At 42.5% G+C, this 19,640-nt stretch overlaps 1 protein-coding gene across 1 annotated transcript in view; it reads right to left on the minus strand.

Annotated features, from left to right (window-relative positions):
* The window catches only part of CTNNA1 (catenin alpha 1), a 137,017-nt gene that overhangs the window by 93,980 nt on the left and 23,397 nt on the right, over positions 1-19,640 (minus strand). The window contains exons 3-6 of the mRNA XM_040344709.1: positions 14,414-14,609; positions 8,232-8,398; positions 8,024-8,143; positions 4,294-4,557 (exon numbers count right to left, since the gene is read on the minus strand). Of these exons, the coding sequence (XP_040200643.1) occupies positions 4,294-4,557; positions 8,024-8,143; positions 8,232-8,398; positions 14,414-14,609 (747 nt within the window). The remainder of the gene's footprint in view (positions 1-4,293; positions 4,558-8,023; positions 8,144-8,231; positions 8,399-14,413; positions 14,610-19,640) is intronic.

Consider the following 19,640-nt stretch of genomic DNA (forward strand, 5'->3'; position numbering starts at 1 on the left):
CTGGCGAATATAGTGACCACCTCGCCAATGCCTGGGGACTTTTTCAATTACCCAAAATTTCAGATGTTTAGGATCTTCGTGGAACGAGGCGGGAGGCCGCCATCATGGCAGGGGGTGTCCGGCAGTATTTTAAGTCCCGCTCCTCGCTTAGACATGGTAGCTCAAACTCAGCCGGGCGTAGCAGAGATTCTGCGGAGTCCAATGGCTGGTGTCCGGTGTCAGTGCTGTGAAGGATGTCAGTGCTGTGCTCAGGATTGTGCAGGATGGTCAGCAGAGCTAGCCCCAGCACGTCTTACTGAATGTCGTGCGTAACCACGCCCCTCATATATCCCCTTAAACAGCTACCACCACCAGATGTGGTTATACAACATCCCAATAGGGCAATTCATCAGACTCCAACGTAATTGAACGTCAGAAGATGAATTTCTGTCACAGTCTGAGGTTTTAGCAAAAAGATTTAAGCAGAAAGGATATACATATTCTGCGATAGGGGTGCAACGGATCAAAAAACGTACGGTTCGGATCAGAGTCACGGATCGGATAATTTTTCGGATCAGCAAAAAAAAGAAAATGTTGTAACGTGGCTCAAGCACTTTCAGCATGTGTTTAAAGCCCTCGTTTTGCACAACCGAATATGGCCTCATGTCTGCACCTATAAACACACCGATGGCGTTTGTGATGGCTTTAGCTGATTGTGCAACAAGGGGCTGCTTAAATTCTGTGCTGATGAGCAGTTTTCGTTTTAATTTTCACTCCCGTCAGTGAAACACCAGGGTGATGTTGCTTCATGCGTGGCCATGCTTGATGTGTTTCCACTGTCATATGGCTTTTTTGTGCCACAGTGCCTACACACCATCAGGGGATTTAAATGACGCGGGGCGTTCAAGCTCCTCTGTTTCTCCAATCGCCATGACCACGCTGTGTGTGGACTGAACATGCACACAACTTTTTTTTTTCAGAAATCAATCTGCGGATCACACGTGTGCGGTTCGGATCAATATCTTCCGTTCAGATCGATGACAATCCGTTGCACCACTATTCTGCGATCAATAAGTAAATAGAGTGGGCGAGAGCCACCGATAGAAATATTATTGTAGCTGATAAGACTGTTAGCTCCGTTAATACAGTGGCCACTAATCAATTCAAGATGGTTATGGATTACAGCATACAGTACAAAAAGTTTGAAAAAATTGTGGCCAAACATTGGCCTATTTTGAAATACGATCGCATACTGGGTCCCCATCTTCCTAATCATCTTGAATTCAATTGCCGTAAAGCACCTTCTCTTCGAGATAGTTTGGCACCAGGAGCCATCGACCCGCCAAGAGTTCTTGAAAATAAAATTCTTTAACTTTCTTTCTGGGTTTTATGCATGCAACAGATCTGCCACTTGCAAGAGCGCTAGAAATAATGTTAAAAAACGCAAAGTGTTTAGTTCATCGGTCACACAAAAATAATATCAGATCAGAGATCTGATTACATGTGTGACGGTCGGTGTAGTGTATATGTTCGAGTGCGACTGCAATATATAGGCAGGACCTCAAGGGCACTACAAGTACGAGTTAGAGAGCATATATGCAACATTAAAAGGGGTGTCAAGACCCATAGTGTATCTAGACACTTTAGGATTTGCCATCAACAGATGAATAAATTGAAAAAGTCCCCAGGCATTGGCAAGGTGGTCACTATATTTGCCAGTTAAGTCGCAGAGAATCCTTCTGGATTTATGAAACCGAGGTGACGGCACCAGCTGGCTTGAATGTGGACTTTGACCTTCATTGTTTTATTTTGAATAATGTATTTTTGGGGTTTATTGTACTGTTAAAGCAAATGTGGATTCTGTATTGGATTATATTCAATTTTATATACATTTTTTTTATATATGTTTTTTATTTCTCTGGAAGATGGCCGTGGACTGACGTCATTATTTTACATATGTATTTTTTTATCAGTCTTTTTTGGGATTTTTTAAATTATATCTTTCGCTCCGGGTGGAGTATTGTCAGATTTTTTGGTTCCAAAAAATGAAGAATGACCAGTAATTCTTTCTGGTCAGATCTCCTAAAATACTTGTCAAGCGCGTGACTATATTTCACAACACAATTAATAAAATCTAAAGAAAAAAGAACTTCCTCATTAGACTTTAGCACAAGACCTCTCACATTTAAAATACCAGATAACCAATTATGTTCCCAAATCAAGGTGAGGATTTCTACTACTGAAGAAATGTATACACTCCTTGGGTACATGTGCACCAAGGTGATTGAGCCTTAATCATAATCTATAAGGCCTCATGCACACTGGACGTTAAAATAACATTATAAAAACGGCAGTAGCTTTGCAGTGAGTTTTATAACTTTTTAGCATTTTTGAAGATGATTTTTTTTTTTCAATGGATCAAAAACCTTAAACGCTGGTGAGCGAAGTTTTTGAGTGTTTATCAGCGTTACAGCGTTTTTACAGCTGAAAAACATCTCTCAGAACCTATACTTCTGGGGGTTTTTTTTACTGCTCAAAAACGCCACTGCCCAAAACTGCCGATAACAGCCTGTGTGTGCATGGACACATAGGATAACACGATTAAGAGTTTAATTACTGTAGAAAAAACGTCAACAGCCAAAAACAGCTCCTTTAAAATGTCAAAAAACATAGTGTGCACGAGGCCTTATTGTTTTTGTAAGCTGCGGTTAGTATATGTTTAGGACAGTGATTGTAGTTGTGTTTACAGTAACATTGTGGTTTATTTTTCATAGAATGTTAATTCATCTTCATCCTTAAAAGGGGTTGTAAAGGTTTGTTTTTTATTTTCTAAATAGGTTCCTTTAAAGGGGTTGTAAAGGAAAAAAAATGTTTTCATAATAAGCATCCTTTACCTGCAGACATTCCTCTTTTCACTTCCTCATTGTTTGTTTTTGCTCAGGAGTTGCTCTATTTCTTCTCTGTTCTGTTCACTTCCTGCTTGTCTGATTTTACTGACCACCGTGATGGGAGGCTTTACTACGGTGGTCAGTAACGTGCTCACCCCCTCCTGGGAACTACATCTGTGCGGCAGGATGCTCTCTACGTGTTAGAGACTTCAAGGAGGTGTGAATTACTGGACGTGCGGCAATTCATATTGGGAAATGTAGTTCTTACATGAAAGAGCGATGCAAACCAGGAAGTGAATGAGAGAACAGAAACTAGAATGCCGGAGGTGATATAGATGAAGGAATTTAATAGGTATTTACTCGTTTAACAGAATCATTACAGGCATACCCCACTTTTAAGTACACAATGGGACCAGAGCATGTATGTAAAACAAAAATGTACTTAAAGTGAAACAATACCTTTTTTCACTTATAGGGTGTAGTGGGGGGTCAGGGGGTGTAGTGGGGGGGTTAACAGCTGTAGTTGAGGTCTCAGGGGCTGTAGTGGGGGTGTCAGGGGCACACTGGAACAGGGTGGGCTATGCTCTCTGAGCTTCAGCTCCTTCTACTGCAACTGCAAAATGTCTGTACAGTACATGTAAGACACTTTACATACACTCACAGGTATGTCCTTACTCGCGAGTGTATGTAAAGTGAGTGTACTTAAAGCGGGGTATGCCTGTACACTATTCGGTCTGTCTACCTTGCAGACATTAATTTTAGGCAAAAAAAAAAAAAGAAAAATCCTTTAGTGACCCTTTAAGCTAGTGCATTGTTGGTTCACTTACCTTTTCCTTCGATTTCCCTTCTAAATGTTTTTTTTTCCCCCTTTGTCTGAATGTCTCACTTCCTGTTCCTCCTCAGTAAGCGGTTCTGGCTGACTAACCCCCAGCCAGAATGGCTCAGATGATGGGGGCAAGCTTACAGAGGAGAAACAGGAAGGGAGAAATTCAGACAAAGAAAAAAAACATTTAGAAGAGAAAAATCAAAGGAAAAAGGTAAGTGAACCAACAATGCACTAGCTTAAAGGAACCTATTTAGCAAATAAAAACGAACCTTTACAACCCATTTAAGTAGAATGTCAGTGTACATATGGGGTTTGGTAATAAGATGCTAATTTCTGTCCCATTTCCTTAAATGAATGCTCAATTTAGATTTGTTTAGTAACTAGCTTGACAACGAACATGAAATGCTCCCAACTTATTTTTTTCCCCTGCGATGCTGAGAAATCCTCCATGAGTAAAGCTTGTGTAAAAAGTACTTCCGTTAATGAATACAAAGTGGTTAGGAGCCCTAAAGTGTACTTTTCTGAGTTCCTGGAAAGCTCTTCATTTGGAGAGAAACCAACAAATAAAAATACACTTATATAAACTTTATATACACTCACATCAAAATTGTTTAGTGCAATAGCCAGCTCTCCTCCTCCATTTTGGTTAGTAATTTCCTCAGATGATGTGGCTTGAGCTGCATTTGAGATCCCAGTGACTGCTTGTTGGAGCTGTTTGTAGATCAAATCTCTGTTTGCTTTGTAGGCTGCTACATCAGGATGCTGCAGACAAGCCTGGGAAGCAGTGTAAAGGATCGGAATATTTTTTTGCAGGATTCCACGAGCTGCAGCCATTTGATCCCGGTGGCCAATATCTTTCAACTCCTGCAACACAATGGGCAAAAAACATTAAACAGGGAAAAATGAATAAATTAAAAAACTTTATATGGTGGAAGTATAAAATACAGACATATTTAACCACTTAAGGGCAGAGATGTGGAGGCATTATACTGCAGCATCACACATGCACATGGCATTTTGATAGTCAAATCTTTCTTGGATGATATGGACGTGATGATCTATCCCTACAATGCCTTTGTATTACAACTATTGCATTATGTACCAACAAGGAATGTGTTCACATTTGATGGGTCCCACTACCTCCAAGTGCATGGGTTGCGATGGGGACATGTTGTGCCCCATCGTATGCCAACCTGTACCTAGGGGGGTGGGCACATACATTATTTTCTGATGTATTCCTGTCTATGTATCTGTCCAGCATTGTATGACATCTTGATGGTCTGGAATTCAAGTAAAACAGACCTGCTGGATTTTATGGGGAAACTGGCCAAGAATGATTACAATCGCAAATGTACTATGCACAGTCATTTACAATCAATACTGTTTCTAGATGAACATTTTTAAAGAAGAGGATGACACTTCGCTATACAGGAAACCCACTGCAGGGAATACTGTGCTCCATGCCTCTAGTTCCCATCCTTAACCACCAATTAGGTCAGAGCATACCTTATTCACAAGATTTACATATCAAAACGAAAAAATGTTCTAGTGAAGAGGAGTTCTTAAAGGAATCAAAACTATTGAGAATGAGGCTTTTGCAAAGGGGCTATACTAAGATAACTCTAAAAAAAAAAACTATAATAAAGTTTGCTTAAAAAATAAATAGACAAGAACTATTGTTCAATACGGAAAGAAACAGGGCGATACAGTCAGGATTATTACTACCGACTCCAATAACCATGACATGGTGAAAAAAAAAAAAAACTTTAGAGAAACATTGGCATTTTCTCACTCGGGATCCAATCTTGAGAAAATACATTGAAGAATATCCCCATGTACAAAAATTGTAGGTCGTTAAAAGATAGTCAGGTCCATAGCCATTTCCATGAATTTATGGGGCCCAATGAAGATCTAAAGGGCATGTTTAGATGTGGGAGCTGTGAATATTGTGACTGGATTCTGGAGGGAAGGCCTTTCACACTATCCAAAGGCAGGTTACACAGTATTCAACATTTTGTGAACTGCCAAACCAAATCAGTTATCTAAATTGCCCTATGTAGGTGTGGATCATTCTATATAGGCAAAACCTTTAGGAACTTCTGGAAAATAATTTATGATCATATATATTACATCAGAAAAATACCCCCATTAGGAGACATGTTGCCCTTCAGTGCAAGCACGACACCTCAATGACACAATTTACAGTGCTAGAAAGGCTCGTTGAAGATCCTAGAGGAGGAAATATTGATAAGAAGCTCCTACAGTGGGAAACTAGATGGATCTTTAGACTTAATGCCACCTGGTCTCAACAAAGCCTTAAGTTACAAACCATTCCTAGGTTAAATATTGATTGGTCCCCATGCTCTGGCTTCTTTCTCTCTCTCTTTGAGAGAATATGATGAAATGATTCCAACAGAATGACAGTTTTGTCTCTCCCCTGCTTGGCTGCATAGTTCTGAGTAGATTTTGATCATGTCATGAAGTTTAATTATGTATTATACTATTGAGAATTGATTATCAGTATTAAATTGTTTAATGTATGGTATTAAAACATGGGAAGCTCGGATGACTGGTGCAGCAATTCTACATTACTTTAATGTGGGACCGAGGGTCTCCTCTGCCTCGATCCCCCAGAGTTCAGCTCAATGTATATATGTGCAGTGTGCCGAAGGAGCCCTTAATGCATCTCGGATCATGGCTTCATCTCTGATTCATTTATTTTCTCTTTTGGGGACCCCCGGCATGGATAACATCTGGATGCAGTTTGGTTTTTATTAGCCGCTGCAGTACCAAGGTGGTGGTGTTGCGGTGGTAGGAGCCAAGGGTACCCCCCTTACCTTATTTTTCTTATTAAATCTATGAATTACTTTAACTATGCATGATATATGAGTTTTGTATTGTTTAGTCTTGCTACTGCCTCTTGTGGTCCAGCTCTGCAATGGCGGCTCACTGCGGCGGTCATTCTCAGGCAGTGCTGTTTTTATCAGATGCATGTGTGGGATAAGGTAGTACCATTCTTTCGGCACCTAAGGGGGATTCCCCACCCGAAGATGTGTTAATGCCCCATATGCTCACACATGATGGTACAGCCCTCACAGCTGATTATAGTCAGCCATTTTGGATTATTGGGTGGTGCCGATTGTCTGCTGTACTTAGACCCCTTTCACCCGGGAGCGTTTTGCAGGCGCTATAGCATTAAAAATATCGCCTGCAATCCACCCTTAAACAGCTGCTCACACTGGAATGGTGCACTGGCAGGGCATCAGAAAAAGTCCTGCCAGCAGCTTTTTTTGAGCGCATTAGGAGTGGTGAACTCACTGCTCCTAATGCACTCCTTCCCATTGAAATCAATGGGTAGCGCCGCCATATCACTGGCAATACGCCGCTGCGGCGGCGCATTGTGGGTGGTTTTAACCCTTTCTCTGCCACTAGCGGGGGGTTAAAAGTGCCCTGCTAGCAGCCCGAAAAAGCCGCAAATCTGAACGGAAAATAGCAGTGTTTTATTGCTATTTTACCTGCCGACGCTATGGGCAGCACCAGTGTGAAAGGGGTCTTAAAGCTCAGATGCAGGAGCTGTCTGTGGTCACATGTTATCCAGGACACGCAGGAACAGGTTCGTTTTTTTTTTACTGTGACTTTTATTAAAAACCTCACTCAATATACCTTAAATTATTTAGTATGCTGGGGAGTAATTGAAGTTACTTTGCTTCTCAGATCTATACCTGCAGTCATCATTAGCACCGACTATATTAATTGCCTAATAATGCAGATCATTGGATGTTATTTTATGCCAGTATTTTGGTAATTTTTACTGCAATGTTGTTTGCTTTTGGTCCAATCCTTTATGAGTTAAATACTAATTAAAGGTGACTGCTGTATTATCTGGTTTGTAACCTGTTTGTTATCTGGAAGCTTTCTATACAGTCCAATCGATCACTGCACATCTTCCTGAATCATTTGATTTAGGTATTTGAACTATTGTATCTTTTTGTCTACATTGCCGTAATATATGATATTTTGCTTCAAATATTTTTGGTCTGTATATCTATATTATTTAATAGGAACCAAAAGGAGGGTGGCTTCATATATAAGTGAGCAGTACTGACTGAAGCAAATATAAAGGTGCATGAAGAAAAGGTAAAGAATGGAGCTACAAGTAAAGTCTTAAGACTGGAATCAGCTAGCGGATAAACCAATAACCGCTCATAAGTAAAAGTGGATACGTTTATTGCACAGGGCTAAGAGGACAAACCAAAGCACGAGTAGATTAGGTGAGCAGATAATCAGAAACAATACTATCCTATTACTTCTTGAAGCATATTATTCCAACCTGCTGCCGTTTTGCAGTCATTAAATTTAACTTTTCCACTTCAGCTTTCAGCGCTTTATATTGTATTCCCAAATCTTGCTCTGTTCCAGCATTTCTTAATTTTACGATACCGTCTTCAACCTAAAAAAAAAAAAAAAAAAAAAAAAAAGTTTAAAATTACGAAACATTACAAAACTCTTGTTAAAAGAAATCATAATAAATGCATTACCACTTTTAGTTGAACAAGTAACTTGTATACATCTGCCATATCAGCCAAAATCAGCAGCCGTGTAACAGCCGATAACAAGGCACGAGCTGCTCGCACCATATTCCCACGCTTAACAGAGGAGCATGGATCATCAGCAAACTCTCCAGAAGCACTTCTCATCATTTCACCTGTAGTTGCAAAAAAAAAATGATTAATAATAAATTTACCCTTAAAGTCTAATTTATTTTCTTTAAAAATAATGAACATGTGATGCTTACCTGCTCTGTGCAGTGGTTTTGCACAGAGCAACCCAGATCCTCTTCTCGGGACCCTTGCTGGCACTTATGGCCCCTTCCGAGTTCCCCAACAGCAAGTAGCTTGCTATAGGGGGAGCCGAGCCACTGTTCTGTGTCCCCATTCATGCACAGAGCCACAGTTCTGCCCCACCCTCTCTTATTGGCTCACTGACTTTAATTGACAGCAGTGGGGGCCATTAGCGCCGCGCTGAGGAAGAGTTCCAGTCTCCTGAAACATCGCTGAATCGAGATGGGCTCAATCATCAGGGGGCTGATGAACACAGAAGTTATTTTTTTTATTTTTTTATCTTAATGCATTAAAAAGGAGAAGTACAGTTAAAGCTTGTTTGGCTGTATTTCTGTGAGCAGCTCTCGGCTCGGGGAGATGTGAGAACAGAGCGATCGGCGGTGTTCGTTTGTGTAGAGGCACCGAGGGACAGATGCAGCATCAGACCAATACTGCCTAGGTATGTATGAATCCAAAAAAAATAAAAAAAAAAAAACACAACATCTTTACAACAACTTTAACCCTCCTGGCGGTATTCCCGAGCGTGACTCGGGGTGGATTTTTTGTGCTAAAAATCGGTAACCCCGAGTCACGCTCGAGGTAGCTATGCAGAGCCTGCAGCGCGCGCTGGCTTACCTTGTTCCTGGATCCAGCGATGCCACCGCGCTGTGTGAGCGAGCGGGTCCTCGCTCGATTCACACAGTGTCCTCCTGTGCCACCGATCTCCGTTCCCTGCGACGTTACGGCGCACGAGGGCGGAGATCGGCGCCAAATTCAAAAAGGTAAACAAACACATTACATACAGTATACTGTAATCTTATAGATTACAGTACTGTATGTAAAAAATACACACCCCCTTCTCCCTAGTGGTCTGCCCTGTGTCATGCATGTCATTTTATATAATAAAAACGGTTCTTTCTCCCTGCAAACTGTAGATTGTCCATAGCAACCAAAAGTGTCCCTTTATGTCAAAAATGGTTTTAGATCAGCTAGAAAACAGCGATAATAAATTATAATCACTTGCAGAATTGTGCGATAGCGATTTGTGGGGAAATTCGTCATAAAAAAAAAAAAAAAAAAAATGACAAACGACAATTCTGCAACTGAGCAAATTTCAGTGTTTTTGATTTGATTACATTATTGAATAATTTTTATTAGAATTATATTATGTGTTATAATTATTTATTATATTCTAATTTATAATTTTGTTTTTAAAAAAATGTCATACCCGGGATGCCTATTAGACTCTGGTTTGGTCAGATTTAAGTGAGTTATTCCTAAAAATTACAGGCCTACAGTATAAAACGCCAAATTTCCTTGCAAATAATGGTACCGCTTTCGGCACATTTTTTCTGAAATAATCATACCACCAGGGAGGTTAAAGCTTGTATTCAGAGGATAAACAATCAGGCATGTTTCAAAAAATTGCTCTAAATTATACCATCTTGAATCAAAATTGGCACAATTACATGTTTGAGGTTGCAGTGCTATAATACACTTTAAAGAACAAAGAAAAATATCTTGGATATTTGTTGAGTGGGTAAGGATTAGAACCTCTGGCTGTATTGTTATTGTGGGCTCCCCTTGAGATTCACCCTCATTTTTGCCCAACTAACATGGTGTATAGTACAAGGTGTAAGGAAAGCTTTCCAACAGTAATACACTATACGAAAAATCGGCCAAACCATCATGTAATGACCGATAAATCGTTCAGTGGACATAAATGAATGTATATATATATATATATATATATATATATATATATATATATATATATATACACATACACACACACACACACACACACATACATACATACATACATACACACACACACACACACACACACACACACACATATATACACACACACACACACACACACACACACATATACATACAGACACACACACAGGTACATATACCTAGTGCATACAGTTCGGACAGTAAACACATTAACCTTTGAATTTGTTGTTCGTTCAGCAGAAAATTTCCAAAATTGTCCCCGTTTTTTAGGGTCAAAAATGTCCCAGCAATTAATTTATTTTGTGCCCATTAACTGCCCGAAAAACGAACGGACGGCCTAAATGACAGAATTTTGGCAGAGTTTTTGTATAGTGTATGGCCAGTATAACATTCATAGTAATAAATGCGATTTCCTTTAGTAAATAAAGTAGGAGAAACCTAGTACCTCCAAGATTTCTATTACTCTCTGGGTCCTTGTGGCAGATTTTTTTCTCAGTTCCTGTCTGATGAACTCAATCAAAGGGGACAGAAGGTGAGGGCAATGTCTCCAATTGAAGCCCAAACAGCAGTAAAAACCTGACAGTTTGAATCCTTTCCCACTTTATCCAAAAATGAATTCTAAAAAATGTAGAAAATAAAGTTTGACTTGAGTTCAGTACTAGGTTTACTTTGGACATGGACAAAAAAAAAAGTCAAAATTAAAGAAAGGGATTGTTGTACTTATTAAAAAATCCCTTTGAGTCTATTGAGGGAAAAAAAAAAAAAAAAAAAGTATTAAAAATCTCATCCAAACCATGGGTTATACTGCAACCTCCAAGAGACTGGGCACTAGGCACAAATACTATAGGTCAGGCCTAGGGAGCTATAAACCCTCCTTTAACTATCCTAAGCCAGGGGTAGGCAACCCGCGGCACACCAAGCCTCTTTTGCCGGCACTTGACTCCCTCCCCAGCAGCAGAGCAGTGCAGGGAAGGGTCATTGACACACTAAGGCATTCCAATTTCAGAATTCCCCATGCTGCACCTGCACTGAGGGGGAGACACTTTGCCCACACACATTGTAAAAGATGGGAAACATTGTTTGGTTCTTCAACTTTGCTGTAGCTACGATCGTCAACTTTTGTGATGGCGAAGAGTTAGGGTGCAGTTCTGCTGGGGGGAGGGGTGGGTCCTGTTTCCAGGAGGAGTAGGACTGTCTTGGCCACTGCTAAAGCCAATTGCAGTCCTGCTAGCCCTGTCCACCATCTGGAGGAAGATGGATCGATTGGTTGCCACTACCAATTTCAGAAAGAAGGGATGTCACTATAATTGAGAAAACCACAATCAGGTGACAGTTTGTGGAATTACTGTTGAGCTTCTGGGAACTTTGTTGAAATTATTGCTGAACCTTTGCATCACCCATTAATGAACCCCTGCACTCTGTGTCCCTTCAAGCCATGGCCAGTATTCAGTGCAATGAACATCACACCCAATCACTTTTTCTCAGCTGTGGGGGCCCCAACTTATGATGCTGCACACAGACACTCAGAAAACTCGCCTGACCTGAGCTCATCATTGCGCTTCCATTCCATATGCTTGTATGTGACATCACATACAAGCATGTGGGTTGGATGCGAGAGGTGGATCAGCAGGATGAATGTGCCAGGACAGGTAGATATATCTCATCTCTGCTTCCTTTCACCATTCTGTATATCATAGATGAGCAGGAGGGTACAGCTGTGGGGGAAATGAGCAGGAGGGTACAGCTGTGAGGAAAATGAGCAGGAGGGTACAGCTGTGAGGAAAATGAGCAGGAGGGTACAGCTGTGAGGAAAATGAGCAGGAGGGTACAGCTGTGAGGAAAATGAGCAGGAGGGTACAGCTGTGAGGAAAATGAGCAGGAGGGTACAGCTGTGAGGAAAATGAGCAGGAGGGTACAGCTGTGAGGAAAATGAGCAGGAGGGTACAGCTGTGGGGAAAATGAGCAGGAGGGTACAGCTGTTGGGAAAATGAGCAGGAGGGTACAGCTGTGGGGAAAATGAGCAGGAGGGTACAGCTGTGGGGAAAATGAGCAGGAGGGTACAGCTGTGGGGAAAATGAGCAGGAGGGTACAGCTGTGGGGAAAATGAGCAGGAGGGTACAGCTGTGGGGAAAATGAGCAGGAGGGTACAGCTGTGGGGAAAATGAGCAGGAGGGTACAGCTGTGGGGAAAATGAGCAGGAGGGTACAGCTGTGGGGAAAATGAGCAGGAGGGTACAGCTGTTGGGAAAATGAGCAGGAGGGTACAGCTGTGGGGAAAATAAGCAGGAGGGGTTCAGAGGTGGAAGAAGAGCAGGTGGGGCAGATGTGCAGGGAGGTACAGTGGTGGAAGAGATGAGAAGGGGGTTCAGAAGGGGGCCAGATGAGCAGGGGAGTACAGTGATGGGCCGGGGGGGGGGGGGGGGGGTTCAGTGATGGACGGATGTAAAAGGGGGTGTATTGGTGGGGCAGATGAGCAGGGGGAACAGTGGTGGGGCAGGAGAGCAGGGGGTACAGAGGTGAGACGGATGTGCAGGAGGTACATTGGTGGGGTAGATGAGAAAGCGGGTTACAGTGGTTTGGCAGATGAGCAGATAGGTTCAGTGTTAGGACAGAATCAAAAGTTGATTCAGTAAGGAGGTAAAAAGAGTATAGGGATACGGCGGTGGAGCAGATGTGTATGGAATTACAGTGGAGGGGCAGATGAGAAAAAGGTACATTGATGGGGCACATGAGCAGGGGGGTACAGTGGTGTGACAGAAGAGCAAGGTGGTAGTTGTGGGGCAGATGTGCAGGAGGTACAGTGGTTAGAGGGATGAGAAGGGGGTTCAGCAGTGGGACAGAAAAGTAGGGGGGTACAGTGATGGGTAATATAAGCAGAGAGGTGCAGAGGAGAAAGGAGGTACATTGGTGGAACACATAAGCAGGGGAAACAGAGGTGGGACAGATGTGCAGGAGGTACAGTCGTGGGGCAGATGAGAAAGGGGGTTATAGTAATGGGGCAGATGAGCAGATAAGTTCAGTGTTAGAACTCATTCCCTTATGGAGGGTGTCAATGATGGTTTTCTGCAGAACCTATAGAAAATGTTAAGGACAGAGCTGAAACTTCGAGTTGCCAAGAGACAGCCAAGAAACCTTAAAGGGGTTGTAAAGGTACAATTCTTTTTTCCCCCCAAATAGCTTCCTTCACCTTAGTGCAGTCCTCATTCACTTACCTCATCCTTCGATTTTTCTTTTTAAAATGTCCTTATCTCTTCTGAGTAATCCTCACTTCCTGTTCTTCTGTCTAACTCCACACAGTAATGCAAGGCTTTCGCCCTGGTGTGGAGTGTCATGCTCTCTACGTTGCAGATAAAGAAAGGAGCTGCGTGTTAGTGGGCATCCCGACTCTTCTGTAGTCCAAGGGAGGGGGCGAGCATGACACTCCACACCAGGGAGAAAGCCTCGCATTACTGTGTGGAGTTACAGACAGAAGAACAGGAAGTGAGGATTTCTCAGAAGAAATAAGGACATTTAAAAGCAAAATGGAAGGATGAGATAAGTGAAGGAGGACTGCACTAAGGTAAAGGAAGCTATTTAGGATTTTTTTTTTTACCTTTACAACCCCTTTAAGGATTTAGAGAAGATCTGTAAAAAAGTGGACCAAATCCCTCCCGAGATGTGTGCAAACCTGGTTAAGAACTACAAGAAACGTCTGTGCTTGCCAGCAAGTGTTTCTTCACAAAGAACTAAGCAATGTTTTGCTTGGGGATCAAATACTTCTAAATTGAGTTGCAGTTCAGTGAGTAAAACAACATTTATATCATGTGTTTTTTCTGGATTTGTTGATGATATTTTGTCTCGATCATTTAAAATACAACCATGATAAAAATTATAGACCCTTCATTTCTTTGTAAGTGGGCAAACTTCCAAAATCTGCAGGGGATCAAATAATTATTTTCCTCACTGTATGTGGAATTACACCCCAAAATACATTCTGCTTCTTCTCATGAGTATAAGGATACCACGTGAGATTTTTTGAGAAAGAGGAGAAAAAATAAAAAAGGAGGAGGAAAAAGAGGAAAAAGAGGAAAAACAAAAAGAAGAGGAAAAAAGGTTTTTAAAACTCAGTTGTACGCATTTGCTTATAAGCAGTATAACAAGTTTATATTTCACCACCTTGTTTGCGGACATCTTCAACGGCATCTATGAGTTCCTGCTTGAGAAACTGGCTGTCCTTAGCTATCTTGTCTCCTTTTTCTAAGAAGTTTTGAGTGGCCTGTTCGACCGAGGCAGCCAGAACATGAGCTTTCTTAGAACGACCTTTTTTTTTGTTTGAAGGACCCTTGTTGCTGGAATTCACCAGAGTTGTTACCTATATAAAAGATAGTGTTATAAAAAAATAAAAATATATATGTTATAAAAACACAACAAAAACAAAAACAAAAAAACACAGAACTTTGCAATTTTAGAGGTATTTGATATACAGGCTTCTGATATACTAGCTATTCGCACCATAATTTTTTTAGACACATGATTAACCACTTCCATACAGGGCACGTATACACCTTCCCGCCCAAGCCAATTTTCAGCTTTCAGCACTGTCGCATTTTGAATGGCAATTGCGCGGTCATGCTACACTGTACCCAAACAAAATTGGCATCCTTTTTTTCCCACAAATAGAGCTTTCTTTTGGTGGTATTTGATCACCTCTGCGATTTTCTTTTTTTGCGCAACAACTAAAAAAAATACAGAAAATTTTGAAAAAAAACACGTTTTTATTTGTTTCTGTTAAATTTTTTGTAAATAAGTAAGTTTTCTCTTTCAATTACGGGCACTGATATGGCGGCACTGATGGGCACCGATGAGATGGCACTGATGGACATCAATGAGGTAGTACTGACGGGCACAGATGAGGTGGCACTGATTGGCGGCGCTTGTAGGCGGCACTGATGGACACACATAGGCGGCACTGATGAGCACACATAGGCGGCACTGATGGGCACACATAGGCGGCACTGATGGGCACACATAGGCGGCACTGATGGGCACACATAGGCGGCACTGATGGGTGGCACTGATAGGTGGGCATGGATGGGCACTGTGGGGTGGCACTGATGGACACTGGGGCGGCATTGATTAACCTATGTTGCCAGTCAGTGCCCATTTGTGGGCACTGATTGGCATCTTTTTTTTTTTAATGCTTTTTTTTTTTTTTTTTTTTTACAGCCTTTTTTTTTTTTTACAGCCTTTTTACACGGCTCTTCCTGTTTACATCGTGATCAGCCGTGATTCGACACGGCTGATCACGTGGTAAAGAGTCTCCGTGAGAGACTCTTTACCGAGATCGGTGTTGCGGGGTGTCAGACTGACACCCCGCAACAACGATCGCCGCGATGCGCGCCCCCGCTCAGAATCCTGAGGACGTCATATGACGTCCGGTCAGGATTCTACAACCACTTTGCCGCCGTCAATCTGTCATTGGCGGGCGGCAAGTGGTTAAAAAATTCTAATGGTGCCCATAAACTAGATGAAAAAATCATTGGAAAAATTGTCTTTCTTTTTTGTGCTAAAAAAAAAAAAATGAACAAAAGGAAGAAGGAAAAGTCCAAAAAATCTCCTACATTTAGGAGATATTTACTGTACACGCAGCCAGGGACATCACTCGTGCCGTTCCTTGGGAGCCCTGTGCCGTGAAAACTCAGAAGAAAGACAGGTGTAGATGGCAACTCCTGCAGCGCCATCATCTCAGCGCAGCAAGAGGTTCGTTTTAAGTCAAATTTAACATAACGTGATAGTATGCGATGCATGCTAGCACATTATGACATTACCTTACAGGGTAAGGAAAAAATAAAATCGGCGTACAACCGCTTTAATGTGTTTTTCTCACCCATTAAAAATTGAGCTGCTGTTACTGAGCATATGTGAAAAAAAAAAAAAAGGAGGACCAAGAAACTGATTAATTTATGTCCATTGAACAATTCAGACCCCTTTCACACTGAGGCGCTTTTGCGCAAAAACAAAAACAAATAACCTGAAAAGCTCACTAAAACCTATTTCTAAAAAAAACTATGAATTGAATGTTTTCACTAGGGCACTGTGTTGACGGGCAGCGAAAAAACTACTACAAGCAGCATCTTTGGAGCATGTTTGGAGAGCTAAAAAAATAGTGCACCTCTATTGAAATGAATGAAAAGCTCTTCAAAAGTGCTCAGTGTTTTACCAACAGTGTACCATTAGGCTGCTTTCCCACTGAAAGCACTAGATGTTAGAGCTAAAGCGCCACTTGTTTTAGCCCTTTCACACCGAGGCAGTTTTCAGGCATTTTAGCGCTAGAAATGGCCTCTAAATAAGGCCCGAAAATTCATTTCAGTGTGTCTTTTCACACTAGGGCAGTGCGTTTGCAGGACGTTATGAAAAGTCCGGCAAGCAGCATCTGTGGGGTGGTTTGGGAGAGCTGTATACAGCACTCCTAAAATGCCTTGCCCATTAAAATGAATGGGCAGCACTTCCAAATAGCGATTCGGATGCACCGCAACACAGCCACATTCAACCCCCCTTTTTCGTCCGCTAGCAGGGGTTAAAAGCGCCCCACTAGTGGGCGAAGAGCAGCACTTAAACAGAGGTAAAGCGCTGCCAAAACGAGCGGCACTTTACTGCTAACAGCCGGCGCTTTCAGTGTGAAAGCAGCCTTATGCTGCGTACACAATTTCGGATGAAAAGTCAGACGGAATTTGTTCATCGGATATTTTAACCGTGTGTGGGCCCCATCGGACTTTTTTTGTCGGAGTTTAGAAATAGAACATGTTTCCATCGGAAATTGATAGTCTGTGTGGAACTCTGACGGAGAAAAAAAACTATGCATGCTCAGAATCAAGTAGACACATGCTCAGAAGCATTGAACTTCATTTTTCTCAGCTCATCGTAGTCTTTTACATCACTGCGTTTTGGACGGTCGGATTTTATCCTATCGGAAATTCCGATCGTGTGTACGCTCATTTTAGTGGTACTTTAGCGCTGTTTAAGCATCGCTTTTGCACTGCTAGCAGGGCACTTTTAGCTTCCCCAAAAAAGGTTAAAAACTCCCACGTTGCAGTGCTTTCAGAACACTTTGAAAGCACTGCCCATTCACTGCAATGAGTTTTGGGAGCGCCAAATACAGCGCTCACAATCCACCCCAAAGATGCTGTTTGCAGGACTTTTGGTAACTTCCCACAAGCGCACCGTCCGAGTGTGAAAAGTCACACTGCAGTGAATGGGAGGCAGTTTTCAGGCGCTTAGCGTCTTTCTAAGTTAAAGCGCCTAAAAACCTCATGATCGCGTGTTCGTTTTTTGAAAACACTTCAACGATTTTTTGACCGGTGTATGGCTAGCATAACGCTCTTTAGGCTTTAAGAAACAAAAGTTATTTAAACAAACTGACCAGCTAGTCATAACTAGGGATGAGCTTCGAGTTCGACTAGAACATTGCTTGTTCGGCGCACAACGAACAATTTGGGGTGTTCGCACCAAATTCGAAAAGCCGTGGAACACCCTGTTAAAGTCTATGGGAGAAATCTAAAGTGCTAATTTTAAAGGCGAATATGCAAGTTATTGTCCTAAAAAGTGTTTGGGGACCTGGGTCCTGTCCCAGGGGACATGTATCAATGCAAAAAAAAGTTTTAGAACGCCCGTTTTTTTGGAAGCAGTAAATTTAATAATGTTTAAAGTGAAATATTCCTTTAAATTTCGTACCTAGGGGGGGGGGGGGGGTGTAAAGTAAGCATGTGAAATAGCGCATGTTTCCCATGGTTAGAACCGTCTCTGCACAAAGTGTCATTTCTGAAAGAAAAAAAGTCATTTAAAATCGGACTCGCGGCTATAATGAATTGTCGGCTCCCGGCAATTCAGAGAGAATTCATTCATAAAAAAAAAAAAAGTGGGGTCCCCCCAAATTCAATTACCAGGCCCTTCAGGTCTGGTATGGATATTAAGGGGAACCCCGCCGTCAATGAAAAAAAAATGACATGGGGGTTCCCCCAAAATATCCATTCCAGACCCTTCAGGTCTGGTGTGGATTTTAACCACTTGCCGTCGCCGCACCGTCATAATACGTCCACAAGATGGCACTCCTGGGCGAGATCACGTATTATGACGTCCGGCGCGTGAACGGCGATGGGGCGCGCGCGCGCGCCCCACCGCCGTTCACGATGATCAGATTCGATGCAGAACTGATCAATCACCAGGTCCAGGCCAATAAAATCTGGCCTGGACCTGGTGATCGCTCCTACCAATGGTTGTCTTCCCCTGGCAATGTTTTGTAAACATTGGCAGGGGAAGTACTGCTCTCTCCCTCGTGTCGGTCTTTCCGTTCCAGACCGAGAGGGAGAGAGCATCTAACAGTGAGTTGCACAACACTACACTGACACCAGGTCACGTAGGCACACTTTTAACCCCCTGATCACCCCCCGATCACCCCCCAAATTAACCCATTCACTGCCTGTCACTGTGTCACCCAGTACAGCAATCAGATTTTTTTTTGATCGCTGTACTAGTTTCATTAGTGACAAAAATAAGTGTTAGGGTAATCAGTATTAGGCTCTAAATAGTCTAGGGACCCCCCCTAACCCCCCCCAATAAAGGTTTAACCCCATCATTACCCCCTGTCACCAGTGATCACAGTATAAGTGTCACCGGTGACGCAGTTTAGCTAGTTAATTTTTTATTGCATCAAGGCACCCGCCATATTTTTTGCAATAAAATTTTAACCCCCTGATCGCCCGGCGGGTGATCAAAGTTTGGTTTTAGCGCCAGATAGGGTCTGCGTCGCCCCAGGCAGCGGCCAATAGCGCTAACACCCACGCACGCACCATACGCATCCCTTTAGTGGTATAGTATCTGATCGGATCGATACTTGATCTGATCAGATCTATACTAGCGTCCCCTGCAGTTTAGGGTTCCCAAAAACGCATGGTTAGCGGGATCAGCCCAGATACCTGCTAGCACCTGCGTTTAGCCCCTTCGCCCAGTCCAGCCCACCGAAGTGCAGTATCGATCAATCGATCGATCACTGACACAAAACACAAAAACACATAACTGCAGCGTTCGCAGAGTCAGGCCTGATCTCTGCGATCGCTAACAGTTTTTTTGGTAGCGCTTGACTCAGTCGCTAACAGGTCAGGTGCTTTTTTGCCTGTGAATCTCACCACTGTACCCCTAAATTTAGAGCCCAAAATGGCAAATCGATGGTACAGTGATGAAGAGGCCTACTTGTTTATGAGCCTGTCAGATAGTGATGAGGAGGTCACGCATCTGTCAAATTCTTGCTCAGAATACGATCCTGTAGACGACAGTGGCTCCCTGACAGATAGCTCTGACGACGGAGTGGTCCCTGCTAGGGTCAGGCGTACCAGACCCCGATCTTCTG

The sequence above is a fragment of the Rana temporaria genome, chromosome 3 (assembly GCF_905171775.1).
Source record: "Rana temporaria chromosome 3, aRanTem1.1, whole genome shotgun sequence".
In the NCBI taxonomy this organism is placed as follows: domain Eukaryota; kingdom Metazoa; phylum Chordata; class Amphibia; order Anura; family Ranidae; genus Rana; species Rana temporaria.